Here is an 18284-nt window from a genome sequence, read left to right as displayed (position 1 = left end):
TTTTTCCAGAGTACCTGAATTAATTGATGAAATACCATTCTTGGCAGTAGGCTGACTTTCTGGCAAGAGCATGGTTGATATCTCCTTCTTTTCTCCCCTCCCCATGCCAGCTATCAAGCAACAGTACTGTTCACTTCAGCTCCCATCTTACAGAAGGCCTGTGTTCTAAAACAGCTGGGCAAGGTACCTTTTGAAAAGCCACTGATGAAGAACCACCAATAAAAACACGAGAGCTCAGGGCCCCGAGGAGATGTGCAATGGACATTTTGATCATTTCATGCATTCGGGGACTTCCAGCTCTATGACATGCAAAACACAACTAAGAGCAAAACACAGAAGGGTTAGGCAGTGAAACACAACAGAGTCAAACAAAAGGTAGAGAGGAGTTACAAATACATGCATAAAAACAAGCAACAACATGAACTAAACTTTCTTGCAGGGGTCAAGGCAAGCATGGGAAGGTGTACACAGCAAGATTTAGTCTGTTTTCAATACTATTAATATTTAAACCATAAAATATGGCACTTTTCATGTTGGATGCTTCCTTAATTTGAAGCGGATAATATTCAGAAAGATTTGGGGTGCCTTTATTCTGTACACATGAATTGAGAACGATCAGGCAGTAGAAAACGGCCAGACCATAGCCTTGTTTGTTAGAGAGTTCTACCAGTAACACAGGCAGCACCTTTCCAATTCTGCAGTGGCTCCACTTTGCTACAGAGGGCAGGCTAGGAAAACGAAGGGACTGACTGGAAAAAAATGCCAAATAGCAAGGCCACTTTGTGGCTTCAATGTGGGAGAGGGCAGACTTAGATTACAGGAAGAATTTTTTCACTATGAGGTTGGTGAGGCACTGGAACAGGTTGCCCAGAGAAGCTGTGGATGTCCCATCCCTGGAGGTGTTCAAGGCCAGGATGGATGGGGCTTTGAGCAACCTGGTCTGGTGGGAGGTGTTCCTGCCCATGGCAGGGGTTGTAGAACTGGATCATCTTTAAGGTCCTTTCCAACCCAAACCATTCTATGATTCTATGATTTTGATGATCCAGTTTACACTGCAAATGTACATGTGTTTGTAACTGTGTATCACGAGGGCAAGCCATCAGAGCAGGACTTCTTTAAGCCGCACTGCTACCACGGAATATCTGCATCCTCCAGACACGTGCTTAATACGAAGTGGGGAAAAAAATGCCCCAAACACTAGGAAGACATGAAAGAGTTTAAACTGCAAACATCATTTTGAATGTATAGCAGTATAAGCACGCAGTAATCCATTAGCTGTCTAGTGAAGTTGTGAGCCAAACTGGTAGTTGTCTTCGTTCTTTAAGGAGCTGGTGCCTACATGCACACATCAGTTCCCAGAAGTGCCTTCCCATGCAATCCCTGCCCAACTTGCAACTGTTTCTTCACAGCAGACATAAGGCAATACCAGTCCTTAAGATGGCAATTGTGATTTGGACCGGTTCAGTACGGAAGACACGCTCTAGGTAGCAGGGGCACGTTAAGTGACACAAGCAATGGTAGGACAGAGGCACTTACCTCAGCAATCTTCAACACTGAACTCCCATTCAGCTCAAACGTGGAGGTATAAGTTATACAGAGCAAGACCTTGAGTCAAAAGAGAAGGAGGAAGGAAAAAAAATTAAATTTAATCTGTTACTGCCTCCCTTTCCCACCCATGTGCTTTTAGCCACAGCTCCTTCCATTCTTGGAGCAGACATCAGAAGCTTCTTAGCACCACGAGTTACTGGGATAAAGGAGATGGCACAGTCAAGTTGCTTCCTCCTGAGAAGCTGGAACTATTGGCCCCAGAGGTACAGCCCAGTGGATTATTTATCTCTGTCTTCTACATCTCCCCATGGAAGGAAAGACAACCCAGTGATAAACCCTGGTCTTGGACTCAATAGACAGAATCCATTCATGTTTTAACCACAAGCTTCACACGATTTATAATCAGTCCTTCCATTCATTTCTGTTAGTATAACAAAGGAGGAAGGAAAAAATGCATACAAGTTATTATTTAGGTGACACAGATACATATGTATTATGTGAAACAAGCTGCTAATTACTGCTTGACATGAGGATTTCCCAGTCTAGGATATTTCCAGTAAGTGTATTATAGTCATTTGATAACGAGCAGCTAAATAAGAATTCATAAGCCCCAATTCATGAAGGAAGGCTTGTCTGGTCTTGAACTCAGTAGGAGGAATAAGAACTCAAAGCCCTGTCCCACACCTTCCTTTGAAGGGAAGGGGATTGGGAATGTGATGTGATCTGCCCAGGGTAGTGTGGTGGGTGAGTCAGGCAACATGGTGAGAGGTGCTGTGGTGTGATGCCTTTAGTGTCTGGAAATGTCCTCCCTCCTTCCCTTTCCAATCCTTCCTGCCCCACAGAAGACTGAGAGAACCTGAGGTACTGTCCTCTCTCCTTCACAGCACAGAATTTTCCCAGTGCCAGGATTTATGCTTTGCTTGGTCTGAAATAGCATGAGTTTCTTGGGATAAGCATCCCAGCAAATATCAATCACATTAATGCATTGGTCCCTACACCTTCTCAGCCCCTAAGAACTACTGTTCTCTGCTTCACAAGGAAATTCGGGGCATCAGATAAGTTAGCGTTGCTGGCTCCTAATGATTTCTCTTATTTATTACGTGCTTTTTGTACTAGGTTTTTATTTTATGAGTAGCTTCTGTGACAGCTACTAATGTACAACACCCCGGGGTTATCTCCTTAGTCTAGAATACCAAAAAACCCCAAATAACTTTACCACAGTGTGTCTGGCCAGAGCTTGCAAGTTAAACATAAAAAAAAGGAGGCAAAGGGATGCGTGTTTGGAAAGATTATTGCCCTTTGGTTCAGAAAAAAGCATCATTTTTCTGAGCTTTAATTGTGCTGCATGGTTTCCACATTATGGTGGAACAGCAAAAAAATCATAATTTTTTAAAGCAGGAAGCTGGAAACTAGATCACCTCTCAGGTGTATCTTCTCTCTAGGTAGTAATGAACCCTAGAAGCATCTCGGAGCCTTCATAAAACAAAGAAAAGTGCTGATCTGCAGGTTAAGACAAGCATCGCTGGAGCCTCTGAACACCCTTTATTACTATTGAATCTCTGCTTGGGAGAATACTCCTCTCTGCAGTTATTTTGCACCAGGGAGGGGGGAAAAAAATCTATTACTGGAAAGCAGACATTTAATAACTGTAGGGGAATTTGAATTCTCTGTACAAGAGCAGCTCTGAGCATTAACCACTTGATCTTACAGGTACAGACAGAAGAGCCTGTCCATGGATGAGCGTGCCATTTTTCTCGAGAAGGATATAAAATAACCTTCTTTGCATTTTGAGAGTCAGACTGAAAAGTTTCTATGCACTGAAATGCACTGCATCTTTACAAACGTTTTTCTCAGCAGAAAATGACAGTATTTCACTACAGAAAACTCAGTACTTCACTACAGGATGTTCCACCTTACTCCAAGGTTGGGGTTTTTTTTGATTGCTTCTTTGTTTTGCAAATAAAATACCAGTCAGGAGTATGATCCTATTCTTACAGAAGATGGTTTCACTATAAAAAGTGTTCCAAGAAAATCATCATGTAACGGCAATTTTACATTTGTCTATATATACTATCTTGCCTTGACTCTCAGTCAGTCCTTCATAAAGAGGTGAGTAATGGGGATAAATACTAGAGGTAATGAGAACAGAAAAGTGCATGCTACTCTTCCTGTACATACTGCCTCTTACTTCTAGTCCTAGACTATAATCTCTTTTTCAGATATTTGGCATTTACATTTAGAGCAAAGGAAAGTTTCTGAGACGAGTTTCTTCTACATAGTTTCCCTTTTCTGTGAGATGGGCGAAATGGATTTTCTTATCTCAAAAGCGTGACACAGTCTACCTCAGTATCGCGAGGAGGGATACAAGCCACAGAGCGCTTGAATTTGCTGGGGAAGGCAATCTGTTTCTAATTATGAACAATTAGGAGTGCTGTACTTTGTATTTCTTGATGTGGACTCTGCAAATTTCTCTGCTACATCTGCTGGCACACGGACAAGTGCCAGTGACGAGGAATACAGCTGGAAAGTAAACAGTCAATTATAAAACCCCTCAATCTCATTTGGTTAATAACGACATAAATTATAAGGGTTGTTATTTCCATCTGCTGCTCAGTCCAAACCTACAAAGTTTAAAACTTCAAAACCGAACAATTTTGTTTGGCACTAAGTGAATTCTAAGCTACTGGCCAGTTGTTGGGTCTCACCTTCTCAGCTGTCAACTACCCTGAAATTTTATTGACATTTCTAATAGTTGTGAGAGCTCAGCAGCTGGCTAAAAAAAACCAAAACCAAACCATTCTGTATTTAAGGAAAAACTGTGATTTGTACCCTCCATACACTGCTGTGCAAAACACAGGTGTAGCACACAGTTCATAAACCCACAGACCGACAACTGTCACCTCCCACTGACAAATCTCTTCTTACCGTGCTAAGACTAACCTTATTCAGCGGTTTCTGTGTCCTGATTTTTCCCTACTTGTAAAACCTCGTTTGCTTCAAGGGCCCTTCTGCTCTCTTGTACCATTTTGGCTCTGTACTGTTTGTTAACACCTAACACTTCCCACAGCTCAAAACCTGGAAGCCATATACCACAATACATGGAAGAACACACTGGTTTAGGGATTGCTGTAAGCCCTTGCTCTTTGAAATCTCTTCTCTCTCCTTTTTAATTTTTATTTCCTACCTTCATAGAGCTGAACCATGAAAACTTAGCAATTATATGCCTATTTTTTTCTGTTGCAAGCGCCAATAACCTGCTTGCAACAGATGAACTATAGAAAAGTCAGACATCAAGTGCAGTAAGGAAGGGATGATCAAAACCCTGCTATGAATTTCAGGGAAATTCAACAAAAAGACTTCTAAGTTTTGACAGCTACTCTTTGTGTAAAACGAGATCTAGCAATCTATGAGCTAGAGAAAGGGCATACGATCGGATGTGATCAAACCACAGAAGCGTAAGAAGTTCTCAGCCAGCATATTCTTGGCTTGCTCCACTCGCTACGGTCTTCCCTCACAAATCATTTGTGAGATCTGAAAGATGGTCCCTGACCAACGCACAAGATTGCTCTCAGCCATGATTTCCATCAGCGCCACGGCAGGGCTCGTTTGCAGTCCTGGCGATGCTCCAGACACTCAACTGGCCTGTCTTCCCATTTCCGTGGAACAGACAGGAGGACAGCAGGCTTCTCTTTGAGATTACTGGACGAAAAACGAGATTAAAACCAAACACAAACGTAATCATTCAGAGCCACTGAAAACACTGAGTCTCCAGACAATATATCCCACAGGCTGCTTAACTATCCCTTAAATTATTAAATTAAAACCCACCCTTTAAATTAAAAATTAAAGAAGAAAAGAAAGATAGGTTTTCTCGTGCAACGATTTTTATTTTTTTTTTGAAGAAGGAACTTACACGACTGTAGATACAATTTAAAAGTCACACAACCTCCTGGATGTTTTAATTGGCTTCCATTATCTTGCAAATGCCTGGATGGAATCCCATTTCCATAAAGGGCTTAACCATAATGAAAGCATTCATTTTAATTACTGTTGAAGCTCTGACTGTCATGGAACAAGAAATACAATTCCTACTCCCTGGCCTCCCAGGGTACCAACCGTAGTACAAGAGTGCACGCATGGACAGTTTTCACAGTAAGTAGAAACAAAAAAAAACCTCAAACCAAAACAAGAAAAGTGCTTCTGATGATACAATGAAGGTAAATTGACATAAAATATCCAAGATTTTGACTAATTAAACTGATGTTACAATGTCTATCCCATATTTTAAGAGAGGTCTCCAAAAGAGGGAAAAAGAGGGAATATTTTCAGGTTCTAAGACGGCTGAGTGTTGTTAGCCAAGTTCCCCGAGTGCTTAGCATGAATTTGTCGTAAAAGGCAATTCTCACATTGAAGAGCTTCTGGTGGACTCGCATCAAATACAGAAGGTGTGTAAGAAAGCAAGGAGTATCCTCCTGATGGAGAAAGAGGGAAAAGGTACAAAACTTAAAAGCAACTGTAATTTGCCACCACCTGAGGATGCTTCAGCACTTCACTGCATTTAGGTGCGAAGTCCAACATCCACATGCTACTGCTATTCTTTTTCTGTTCCAGCACTCAAAGTCCCATTGCCAAAATCCTCTGAACGTTCCTGTTTCTCCTACTTGGGATGCACGTACAAACTTTAGAGAGCTGAAATGTCGCAGCCACCTCTAATCCCTATGTGAGATTCATAAAGGGAGTCTTTCCTGAATTACTTTACTTGCAGGTTGTAAACTTGGATGTAATGTGTGCTTGGATGATTCTCAAATCCTGCCCTCCAGGAGGAAAAACCCAGCCAGAAGACAGGGCAGGACGACACTCTTATCTCATTCACTAATTTGACATTTAAAGCAGTCAGCCAGTATTTCTGCAAAATAGTTTGGCCAGGAGGTGTCCTCCTATTTGGCAGAATAACTTGTAACCTGCTTGTGTCATGTTCCTTGGCCGTGAAGGAAAACACGGGCAAGAGAAAGGAAGAGCATTAACGAACTCATGTGCATTGTGTCACCATGTATCGGTGTACAAACCAGCAGATTTTAATTACGGAGAGAAAGGAGACGGTGTCTTCCATGAATCAGTAAACCCATAAAACCCCCTTGCTATCACCAGCAATTATGAATACACTAGGGCTTCAAACAAAAGGACCGTATCTGGTACAGAAGAGCCTCACACATTATCCGCGGTGACAAGCTGAAGGCTCCCAGAAGACCATGCCCATTAGTTCACCAGACTAAACCAGAACTACTGCTCAACACTATTTATGGTGGCATGAAACCAAGTGAAACTTCTGCTTAGGTATTACAGTTTTAGAAGGGAAAGAGGTGATTTAAAGCAATTGCTTAATAGATATTAAACAAGTTTTCTTAACGGCTCTGACAAGGGCTTTTATCTTTAGAATTATAACACTTAAAGGCAGGGAAGATTAAAAAAAAAAAAAAGGCTGACTAGCACTGCTAGGATGGCATTTCCCACTTCCCAGGTTACAGGCTATTGGTAATACTGCATTACTTTACAAGTTAGAAGATATATATATCCGAGCAAAAAAACCCCTGAAAATGGAGAAATACAAAACTGAAAAATATCAACAAAAAATTTATAAAGACTTAAAAAAAACCCTATTAAACTCTAATACTCCTTTTCTCATTAAAGAAAAATGACATTTTTAAATGAGAGATTCAAGTAGATCAGTCATGAAATAAAGCGCTATTTGGTCTACTCAGAGGGATTGGAACCTCCCCTAAAATAGGAGTGGGTAGAATTATGGATGAGGCAAAGAAACAAAAATGCAGGGAAAAGAAAGACCATCACCATAAAAAAGTAGGAAAGTAGCAAAACCCAAAATAAAGAAATTTACACAACGGAAATTTTAAGTGAGGCATCTTTAAAATAAACACAAATTTAAAAAAAATTATCTATTTAATGAGTATACATAAATAATAATAAGTATTTTTAAGGTAATCATTTTTCATACCAATGAACGTAATTTTTTTTTTTTTTTTTTAATTTTTCCATGCTACAAACTATGCTGGTTTAAAAATGGGGAAAAAAGAAGACTGTATAATAGAGAGGAAGTTATAACATAGGGGAAAGGCCAGGAAAAGAAGGAAATTAATGCTCACTCATTCATAGTTACTAATGCAAACTGCATGCGTGTGTGACGGGTATTTTACTATTTTTCTTGACACATGCTGAACCTTTTTTTTCTGCACCAGATTAGTTTGTTCAGCCACTCAGCAAATTACACCAATTGTCTTAAGTGTTACTTAGGCAAAGAAAAGAAATATATTAAACCCCCTGCTTCTCAGCTGCAACACTTTCCCTTTGAACTCAGTTCTCAAATAAAAATGAAGTTACATCATCCACTATCAAAATGGTCAGAAAGGATGTCAACACATGGGTGTAAGAAAACCCAGAGCTGTCAAGGAAACAGGAACCAGTGTATCCCCTGGATAGAAAATGCTGACATTTATTCTTGAAACCAAGAGAATTTTTTGGACATGGGAGAGGAAAGACAACTCCCTTACCCTCCGATACACACAAGGTTCCACCAAACAAGGTTCCATCAGGGGAATTTTCTGTGTGGTAATGTACTTTACAACAGCTGATTTTAGATTAATTGGCAAGAAGACAACCCCAAATACAACCTAGGCAGCAGCATCCCACAAGCTGTCAAAGCCTGCCAGAGGATCTCCCCCTGTCTCCTGACCTGAATCCAGGAAAGAGATACTAAAAAGCCAGATCAGATGTTTTTGTGATTGCCACCTCAAGTTACCATCTATTTCTCTCTCACATCTGGATTATGTGTATAATTACATGCAAAAGCTATGGCAAGTTACCCTTCCGTGCCACTGTTATGTGGCCAACTTGGCTAGCAGAACTTGGCACTGTCACCTCCAGTAAGCAATAATGTCTGGCAGCAGGGAAAAGATTCAATATATGAAAGTTAAAGAGCTTCTATGAGGTTCAGGTTGGATATTAGGAAGAATTTTTACACTGAAACAGTTACCAAGCATTGGAACGAGCCGCCCAGGGAAGTGGTTGAGGCACCATCCCTGGAGGTGTTCAAAAGACGGGTTGACATGGTGCTGTGGGACATAGTTTAGTGATGGGGTTTTTTTGTCAGAGTTAGGTTGATGGTTGGACTAGATGATCTTAAAGGTCCCTTCCAACCTAGATGATTCTATAATTCTGTATTTGGTTTTGTGATCACACAGTCTCTTTCCAAGTCACTTTCTTAATGGTTAAGCAACCTCCAGGTTCTTGGTACGTGCCTAAGACTAAAGAAAGTCCATAAGAACTTGTACTTCCACACCAGAAAGGTCTTAGATTACACTCCCCAGTACTAGGGACTTGCTATTTTCCACTTTGGTACTGGAACACCTGCAGGAATGACCCAATGACTCACTGCTTGCATATGCTGCACAGCACAGCGATAAAACTCCGACACCGCTGAACTTTCTTCATTTCTGCAAAATCTGCACTGCTGCAAAAAAAAGAATGCCAGTCACAAGCACTCCAAAATAACAAACACCCCTACACGAACAGCAAAATCCGTGCACTATTAATGTTACTCCTGAGCATATATATACTGTAATACAGTATTTGATCACAGCGTATCACAGGCAATTTTATTTTCTCTCCTGACAGACCAGTCACACATTTTCCTGATGCACGGAAAGAAACCCACTGCTGAAGTAACCTGGAGGAAGGAACCCTTCTTCCCACCCATCCATGACTGCAGGAGGAATGACCACAGAAGACAGGTATCCCACCCTCTTACCCTTCCCACCGTTGCCTCAGTTCCAGGGTAGAGCGTTCCTCTAATTACTGCTTTTTGTGCCTGACTTCAACCTTTTTGATTATGCCACACCAATTGGGACAGTTCCAAAACAACAGAATGAGCACATTCTCTGTCTGAAAACACCTTCATCACCTCAAGGCTGAAGGAGCACCGAGAAAGGCAAAATTTATGCGTTAGAATTTCTCCAGGCAAGAAACTAAGCCTACTTTTCTAACCTGAAAATCTTTTAAGCACTTAGATTTTTTTTAAAGCTGCCCAGGCCCACAGAGGTTGTTCAGGGCTACGAATTCAAGCATAAGAAAGGTTCTGAGGAAGAGTCACAGATCCTGGAAAGAAGCTGGATTTTTGAGATACTGCATTCATCCCTTACTGGCTTAGGCAGCTCCTATGCAGTATCCATTCAGCCATATCCAGGACATTCCCATTCTCAATCTTTTGTAGCCATTAAGGAGAAAGCTCAGGTATTTAATTTAAGACTACAGTTTCTCCTATGAGGGCCAGGCACCTAAGAACCAGGGGAGTTCTTTAATCATAACCTTAATTATGAGTAGTAGACATTTACCACAGTTCCAATTAATTTGGGAAAGGACGAGCTTCTGTTGGAACACGCAAGGTAGGTCACTCAATCCACTGGAATTAACCTGGTTACTTATAACTAAGCACACACATAAAATGAGTTTAAAAAGCAACCAGAAAAAAAATCCCCAAACCCCAATGAGTAAAGTAAACCCAAGAGAGTCTGGATTTTTAGTTGGTCTACATTACAGCAATTTGTCTTATGCGAAGGCCAAGCGGAGGAAGCACTGAGAACTCCAGCTGGCATCCCTGGACAGGACTGATCTTAGAAAAGAATTTTATTTGCACGACATGCAAGTTCTTACAGACTCCCCTCTTTGGCAGTGCAGGCTGCTAACACATCTCCGGACTATGGACTGGACAAAAATCAGTTATTGCTTATGACAGCTCATATCAAGCACCACCATTACAGGAACAGCTTCAGGTGAATCTTTCCTCTACACATATTCAGGATTTTTTTTTTTTTCTATTAATATAAATTTTAAACCAGTTCTGGATTAAGACATGCCAATAATGTTGAAGAATGTTTTTTATTTTTTACTTTATTTGAAACGTAGTCCTGCTCTGCTCAGAGAGAGGTTGGACTGCAATTTACATTGCAAGCGATGTTCAAAAATGTTTGCAATAATGCAGTGCATAAAATATATCGAGGGGAAACAATGATCTGTTATTCCAAGATTATATATGAACTAAAGTATGTAGATTTAATTTTACAGTTCGAGACAAAGAGAACAGTTGCAAATGATATTCTATTAAGCGTAACCGAGTTGTATGTAGAAAGATAAATTTCAAACAGGAAAAAACAATGAAAATATATTATTTGTGAGAGTTTATTACAGTAATCGGCTCATTTACCAGTACCCAAGAAAAAGGTGCAGAATATAATCATCCATAGAGGCTGAGATTTTACAGTTGCATTCTGTCCACATTTTTGATCAAAGAGTTTAGAACTTCTTTTCAAATACATAATATAATTTGTTCTCTGTTGTGTAGGGCTGAAGAAAAAAAAAATTAACTAGCCCCTCACCAAACCCTCCACTTCTTGGAAAAAGTAAAAAGTTAGGCTTCCTGCTCAGCAGCAACAAAGTTCCTGCCAAGTTTTCTGAAAAAGTTGACAGTAAGTTTTGCTCGGTTGCTCAAGCACAATCTAGCTTAATCCAATATTTGCATCAGATCAGGACTATCTCCCTGAACCTGTAGCAACGTGGTTATGCAGAACCTAAACCAGGTCAACTATGATTGTTAAAAAAATAAGAACAAAGAATTGTCTCCAAACTTTCTACTACTCCTTGCAGATCTTCAGTAGAGACCTTCTCAAGTGCTGACTAATTTGGGGCCATTGCTGACCATAACTGGGGCCCTATCAATTAAATTAGTTATTATAAAAAAGGAAAAAAAAAAAAAAAAAAAAAGACTAGGAGATGGCTCTTAGTACTCAGTGAACAACTTTGCATCTTCAAGAACAATCACAAATACCCAACCTAAAGATAGTGTTTTAGAGGCAGAGCTATTTGCTCCATTTTGTCTGTACTTACACATGCTAAGTTTTACCAAGAACTCTAATTTAAATTTCAGTTCTGAATATATCCAAAATGAAAACTGAAATCACAAAAAGAGCTGTCTAGTATTAGTACTGGAGAGTTCCCAAATGCTGTATTAATGGAGCAGTGAAGAGACAAAGAGAAAAGATTGCCTTAACATAGCAGATTTAGCAAGGGTTCATTAAACCTTATTCACAGATTAAAGAGACTTCTGGCTGACTCCTCGCTGAAAGCCCATAAAAATTTTGCCCATCAGCAAGCAGTACACCTAATCCACTACGAAATGCAAGTCAGAGTCACTGGGCATAAACTAATCTTTCCTAAATGAAATAGCTGATTCCCCTTAGACAATAGGTAAATAATGGGAATTAGAAGAATTTTCTCTCTCTCAAGCCATATTTTTCCACTTTGGAAAAATATTTTTTGGTTCCAGAAAATCTTCAAGCCTATTTCAAGAAATACCACAAGTAGTGTAGCCACAAATACTGTGTGAAGGCTCCTCAGAGATAGTAAGAACCAAAGGTGGACGCTCCACTGACAGAAATGTAGTATATATTCACAACATGTCCAGCAGTAATTAGAATAATGAAAGAACGACCAAATATTTCAAAAGACGTCATATCAGAAAACTGAGTTTTATTGTGGTAATTATTCTCATTCTTGCTTGAAAATTTGTCTTGTTAGTTGTACATTTCTTGGGAAATCTGGGCACAGACTGAACTGACATGCACTGATTACGTGTCACGGCTTTGTCTGTAACTAAAGAAAACAAAAGGAGGCAGGAGAAAGGGAAAATGAACAATCACACCTTCCTTTTTAAAAATTACTACTTTAGGGTCAGTACCCATTACAGTACAGTGTAGCCAGTTTATCTGGAGAGCTCATTTCTGGGTGAGAACTCATCTACTGATCTTCAATTATTCATTAAACTCTTTTTTTTTGCATTGTTATTTAAGAATAATGTTATCACAGTTAGATAGAGAGGTACTGCATTATTAAGAAGGTTGTCAACTTATAAATGAAAGTCACCGTAACATTAGTGAGATGGTGGAGGGAAAAAAAAAAAAAAAAAGTCCTTGCTGTTTTGGAAAATTTCCACCCTACCCCGCTTCCTTCATATTTGGTTTCACTTGCTTTGACGCCGCAGTTATTTCCAAAGCTGAATTCCAGTTCTTCCAGGAGCCTTTCCTGGAGGAACCAGATTTTAGGGTCAGGGTTGCAGATGAAAAATTACCCAAAAAAATCAAAGAGAGGAAGTAAAAATCACAGTTTCGCTGAGGTTGGAACGACCTCAATCTAGAAACTCAGCTATAGATTAGTTTCCTTTCCCTCTGCTGATCTGACCATATCTGATAGTGCTTTTGTCAATACTATATGTGTTCCCGCAAGCAAAGGTCTAACTGCATGAAGCAAAAGTACTTCAGCCATTTTAAAAACATCTGAGGTCAGAATTTAAAAGCATCAAATCAGGAAAGAAATCAGGATTTCCCCCTCCCCCTATTTTTTCTATCCATCTTCAACTGTATCAATAGAGTGGTGAGTTCCTTTGGTGCCTCACTGATAAAACACCAAATTTGATTAGTGATCAATATATCTCTTCCTTCCCAACTCACATGAATATGGTAAAGAAAATATATGAGTAAAAATATTTAGATTATTCTGTTCGAAACTGCAATTAAGCTATTGATGTATTACAAGAAGATCAACAACAAGGCACTGTATGATTGTGTGATTTTCCATTCCCTTCATACAGTCAGCTGTAAAATACACAATAAAAAAAACCCCTGATATTACATATATTAGAGGCCTTTTCAGTGTGATAGCAAAATATCATGGCAACAGCAAAAGTAAATGCTAAAGTGGCCTTGTGTCAGATACACTGCTCCCTCTGGTCACGCTTTCTGGATTACCTGATTTCTCAGTATCTTTTAATATGATTTAAAGCACCTAAATAACCTTAGTTCGGTCCCCAGTGTGAAAATACTGTGAAAATACTACTATATCTCTGTCATAAACTGTATGAGAGGTACAGAGAATACACAGACAGCAGAGTCATTGAGCACAAGTCTGATGAGGAGAGGCTGAGGGAGCTGGGGTTGTTCAGCCTGGAGAAAAGGATGCTGAGGGGAGACCTTCTCGCTCTCTACAACTGCCTGAAAGGAGGGTGTAGAGAGGGGGGGGTCAGTCTCTTCTCTCAAGTAACGGGCGACAGGACTAGAGGAAACGGCCTCAAGTTGCACCAGGGGAGGTTCAGATTGGATATCAGGAAGAATTTTTACACTGAAAGGGTTATCAGACATTGGAATGTTGCCATTGGAATTGGGCATTGGAATGCTGCCCAGGGAGGTGGTTGAGGCACCATCCCTGGAAGTGTTCAAAAGACTGGTTGACGTGGTGCTGGGAGACGTGGTTTAGTGATGGTGTTGCATTTTGCTGTTTTGTGGGTGTTTATTTTTGTCAGTTAGGTTGATGGTTGGACAAGATGATCTTGAAGGTCCCTTCCAACCTAGAAGATTCTGTGATTCTGTGATATTCTAAAGAAATACTAGGCTCAGCAGTTAAATAACATGCAAGCCTTAATGCAAAATTTAAACACCCCAGAAAGCTTGCTTTACTCTTTGGGAAATCAAATGCAGTTAGTACATATGTTTGCCCATTCACATCACAGGGAAACCATGTTTTTTCCCCCTTCTTCACTGAAAAGGCCACTGCCTTCTTTCGGGCACAAAACAACATAAGAATTACCCAGTGTTTAGTAATAATAAGGGTGTCCCGCAAAAAGATAACCAAGGACTTCAGAGTCTCACTTCTACTCTGGAAAATCAGGGGGACAATTTCCCTACATAATCTCTCCTGTTTTCTTCCTTTCACTGCCAATTCCAACTTGCTGTCACCTAAATGTAAAAAGCTTTACAGAATGCTCTCCACAGCTAATCAAATCCCTTCACACTCGCATCTGCAACACAGGTGGATGACAAGAAGCCATTAAAATAAATATTCAAAACATCTGTTTTGGATAATACGTGAAGCTTGAATTTCTGGTGTACACTTATGGGGAACAACACGAGATATTCTAGGCAGGATTTTAAAAAAAAAAAAACAAACAACCCAAAATATTTAAGAGCTTACCTGCCAGCAGTTTACAGTTAAGTCTGTACTCCTGTACCTGTATTTTCACTTCTATTTTGCATGACTAAAAGCTTTTGTGGAATCTCTGATGGTTGCATTCTTAATACTTAGGAGACTGATACAACTGTGCAGCAAGTCCCAAAGAACCAGGCCAGTATCGCTGCTGACCCAGTTTCACACCAACCTGCCCACGTTCAGGAGTGTCTAATATCTGGCAGTGGATAAAGATGTATTTAATCTCCTCCGGATGGAATAACACAGTCTAATGTGCAACCATGTGCTGCCTCGAGGACACATTTTAGCAGATCCAGGGATATAAATGCATTGCTGAGACCAGCTGCTTGAAAAACCCCTGAAGGCTTCAGCCGTTCATCAGACCTACAACATTTTCAAGTCTTGCAATGGAATTTGTAACCTTCAGGTTACAATCTCCACCTGATTTGACTTTTAGGAAAAGCTCTGATTTAATGCCTCTGAGTTTTAACTGCCCTGATTACAATATGCTTTGGTCCTCTGGTCTCTTGAAATATTTAAATCAAAACAGAACTTTTGCTTTGTTTTGAGGATGTAATTTCGGCCTGATTTTTACCATACATGGATTTCATTGTGCTTTTAGCCAGAAAAGGATTTGTGCATCACAATTTCAGTTCAGTGGAATGAAGATGATGTTCCCCTTTCTCTTTTGTGCTTAAACTGGAACTAAACGTGTTGTTGGCTTTTTTTTTAATTTAAAAAAACCATACATAAATAAAATCTTGGGTTTTCGCTTGGGTTTTATGTGGTTTGGTGTTTTGGGAGTTGTTTTTTTTGTTTCTCACATATCAAGAAAACTTGAGAAGATACTCATAACTCTAGTAAAATAGAGTACTCACGTTGTTCTCAGTGTTGGGGCAATGCATGACAGAGGCATGTCATGGCTTTCAAAGAAACAGCACGCGTGCAGGTTCTGAATCTACAATGCTCAAGAAGGTAAAAAAGTGACTTACATAAAATAACTTCATTCCAGGAGATCTGTGGGTTCAATAGAGTCTTAACTCTTCCCCCTTCCCACCACAGAGCCAAGAGAGGCAGGAAAGAGGCACACTGGGGTAGGGCTGAGGATCTGGGTGTCACCAGTTAAGCCTGCACGTGGGCCAAAGCCTGCTCCTATGAAACAGGTAACAGTCCACACAAATCCTGCTCTATTTTTTAGGAAGAAATTCTTTCCTGTGAGGGTGGTGAGACACTGGAACAGGTTGCCCAGAGAAGCTGTGCCTCCATCCCTGGAGGTGTTCAAGGCCAGGCTGGATGGGGCTTTGAGCAACCTGGTCTAGTGTCCCTGCCCAGGGGAGGGGGGTTGGAACTCCATGATCTTTAAGGTCCCTTCCAACCCAAACCATTCTATGATTTTTCTCCTAGGCTCAACCTGCATGTTCTGACACTGAGTCCATATTGCTCCCACATAGACAACTTCAGTGGCAAAGAGCAGAGCTAGTGCAGAGTAGTATCAGTGTGGATAACATACATTCATCATAACAAGGATGTAAGAAAGAAATAAAATACCTAATCTATGCACTTAGAAGTAAAGAACAGTCAAGTAGATCCAAACATATCAATCAGTACTAGGTATAGTGAACCATGCAAAAAGGACCACCAAGTTTGCTCCAAAAGAGTTTTGACTAGTGATCAGCTATAGCACAACAAACCCTGTCCTACTAAGTTTACACCGAAACATCTGAGAATATCAACCGCCGTGTTGCTTCACACAAATAATACAGGTATTAGAAGTCACTTTTTTATGGCAATACCAGCAAGTCATTCAACCAACCCAATGACAGGGCAAGGAAATTTGGCAGCGCCTCCCCTCCAAAGCAGTACCTCCTGGCAGCTGAGCTTCTGAACACATGCAGGAGAATGCTAAAGCACTTCTAGAAATGGAAGTTTTCACCGAGTACACAAACCAGTAATTTCCCTTATGCACTAGTTCAGGGACATTTTGGCGCGTAAACAAATCATGCTCCATCATTAGCATTTTACAAAGAGAACATACAGCAAACAAACTAGAAAGCAGCTGCACACAACCAATTCAAAATTACGTACCTGCACAGCCCACCTCAGGAGCTCTAAAGCTCAACAGAAACACAAACTTCCAAATCTACAAGTCATTTATCTGTGAACTCCCAGAGAGTGAATCAATTGTCCTGTTTCAGTTTGCTAAAACTGGGACCACCAGTGCACTGACTCTCGATATAACGATCTCCTGTTTAACCCAGGGAAACACAAACCAAGTAGAAATGAAAACAACTGGTACCTGCCTGCAGGAAGGAGGGAATCAAATGCTATCCTAAGGTGATGATTTCCAAGGCAACAACTAATTTGTTTGCTAAGCCCAGCATTCAGGCATGCAGCCTCTGTTCCAAGCACTGACGTGTGTGAAACACTAACCTTCATCACTTCAACCTGCAGGTCTTCATTGAGCGAAGGAGTCACTTTGACGGCATTCAGCATCTGATTAAGCAACTGTTTCTCATCTGAGTCTGTTTCCACGGATACAAACCTCTCATCAGAGAGCAGCTTCTGCAGAGAGAAAATGGCAATGTACAAGGTTGAGACAAAACTGCCTCTGCCCAATTCTGCTGTAAACTACTACACCTAAACCTATTAGTGTTTGGTGCTACAGTGACTATATACGAATTTCAAATTGATCCAATAATATAAAGTACCAAAGTACAGCAAGACTGTCTTGCTGTACTTTGGTACTGGGAGATCTGTGCCATGATGAGTGCACAGTTCGCATCTTTTGAATCAGCTGCCATTCTGGTATCATCTTTCCCAATCCCACTTCTCCAGTGTCCAGAAGAAAGCAGACATCAGTAATTGATGCGAGAGATCACAAACCACTCCAAGTAACACCCTCAGCAAAATCCCGCAACGTTTTAGGAGCAGGGGAGGTTTTTATACTGCCAAACCCAAGTCTTTTTGTTGCTTGTGCTGTTTTCTTTCGCAATTTCATAAACTTCCAAACTGGATGCTACTCCTACTGTTTTCAGTGCACAAAAAAACCTGGAAAGTGCCCACACATCGAGACTGCAGTTCCCGGATCCTTTATTAACCTCTCATCTTTCAAGCATTGCAAGCTTGTACAGAATCACCAGCCTTCACTTTCATCCTAACTTCTTAACACTGTTACAGAAACTTCAACATTATTGTTAGATCCATCTGAGGACAGACAGTTTTTCTGTAGTATTTTTCAAGAGAAAAGCCTAGATTTCCTTAACACCCACTGCCAACTAACACACTCTCACTCTAAAGCCATACCTGCATCCCTGCTAAAGCCTGTTGGGCCAGCTTCACGCTCTTCGATTCCAGAGCCAGTTGGAGAGGGAGGAGACACTTCTCCCTGAGGAAAATTAAAAAAAGTAAGAGTGAGAGGGAATAATGGAACTAAAAAACAGTATTCAAAGGAGTAACGTTCCAGCAGGGCTGTATAACTTTCACTGAGATAACACTTGCATACAGTAATCAAGGAGAATTTCACAACTCTGTGAAGCACTTTTACCCTCTAAAGAAAGCTGGCATATTTCTTCACATACTGTTAAGAATGGCCTTTTAATTGAAACGTCACAAAATATTTCCCAACTGTTAGCTCTCTGTGTGCATGCATGAATGTG

General features: G+C 40.5%; 1 protein-coding gene across 1 annotated transcript in view; it reads right to left on the bottom strand.

Annotated features, from left to right (window-relative positions):
• The window catches only part of ARFGEF3 (ARFGEF family member 3), an 87791-nt gene that overhangs the window by 51778 nt on the left and 17729 nt on the right, over window positions 1-18284 (bottom strand). Inside the window, exons 3-5 of the mRNA XM_074168180.1 lie at window positions 17932-18013; window positions 17059-17190; window positions 1537-1605 (exon numbers count right to left, since the gene is read on the bottom strand). Of these exons, the coding sequence (XP_074024281.1) occupies window positions 1537-1605; window positions 17059-17190; window positions 17932-18013 (283 nt within the window). The remainder of the gene's footprint in view (window positions 1-1536; window positions 1606-17058; window positions 17191-17931; window positions 18014-18284) is intronic.

The sequence above is a fragment of the Numenius arquata genome, chromosome 2, assembly GCF_964106895.1.
Source record: "Numenius arquata chromosome 2, bNumArq3.hap1.1, whole genome shotgun sequence".
Taxonomy (NCBI): domain Eukaryota; kingdom Metazoa; phylum Chordata; class Aves; order Charadriiformes; family Scolopacidae; genus Numenius; species Numenius arquata.
This window is presented reverse-complemented; position numbering and strand designations above follow the sequence as displayed.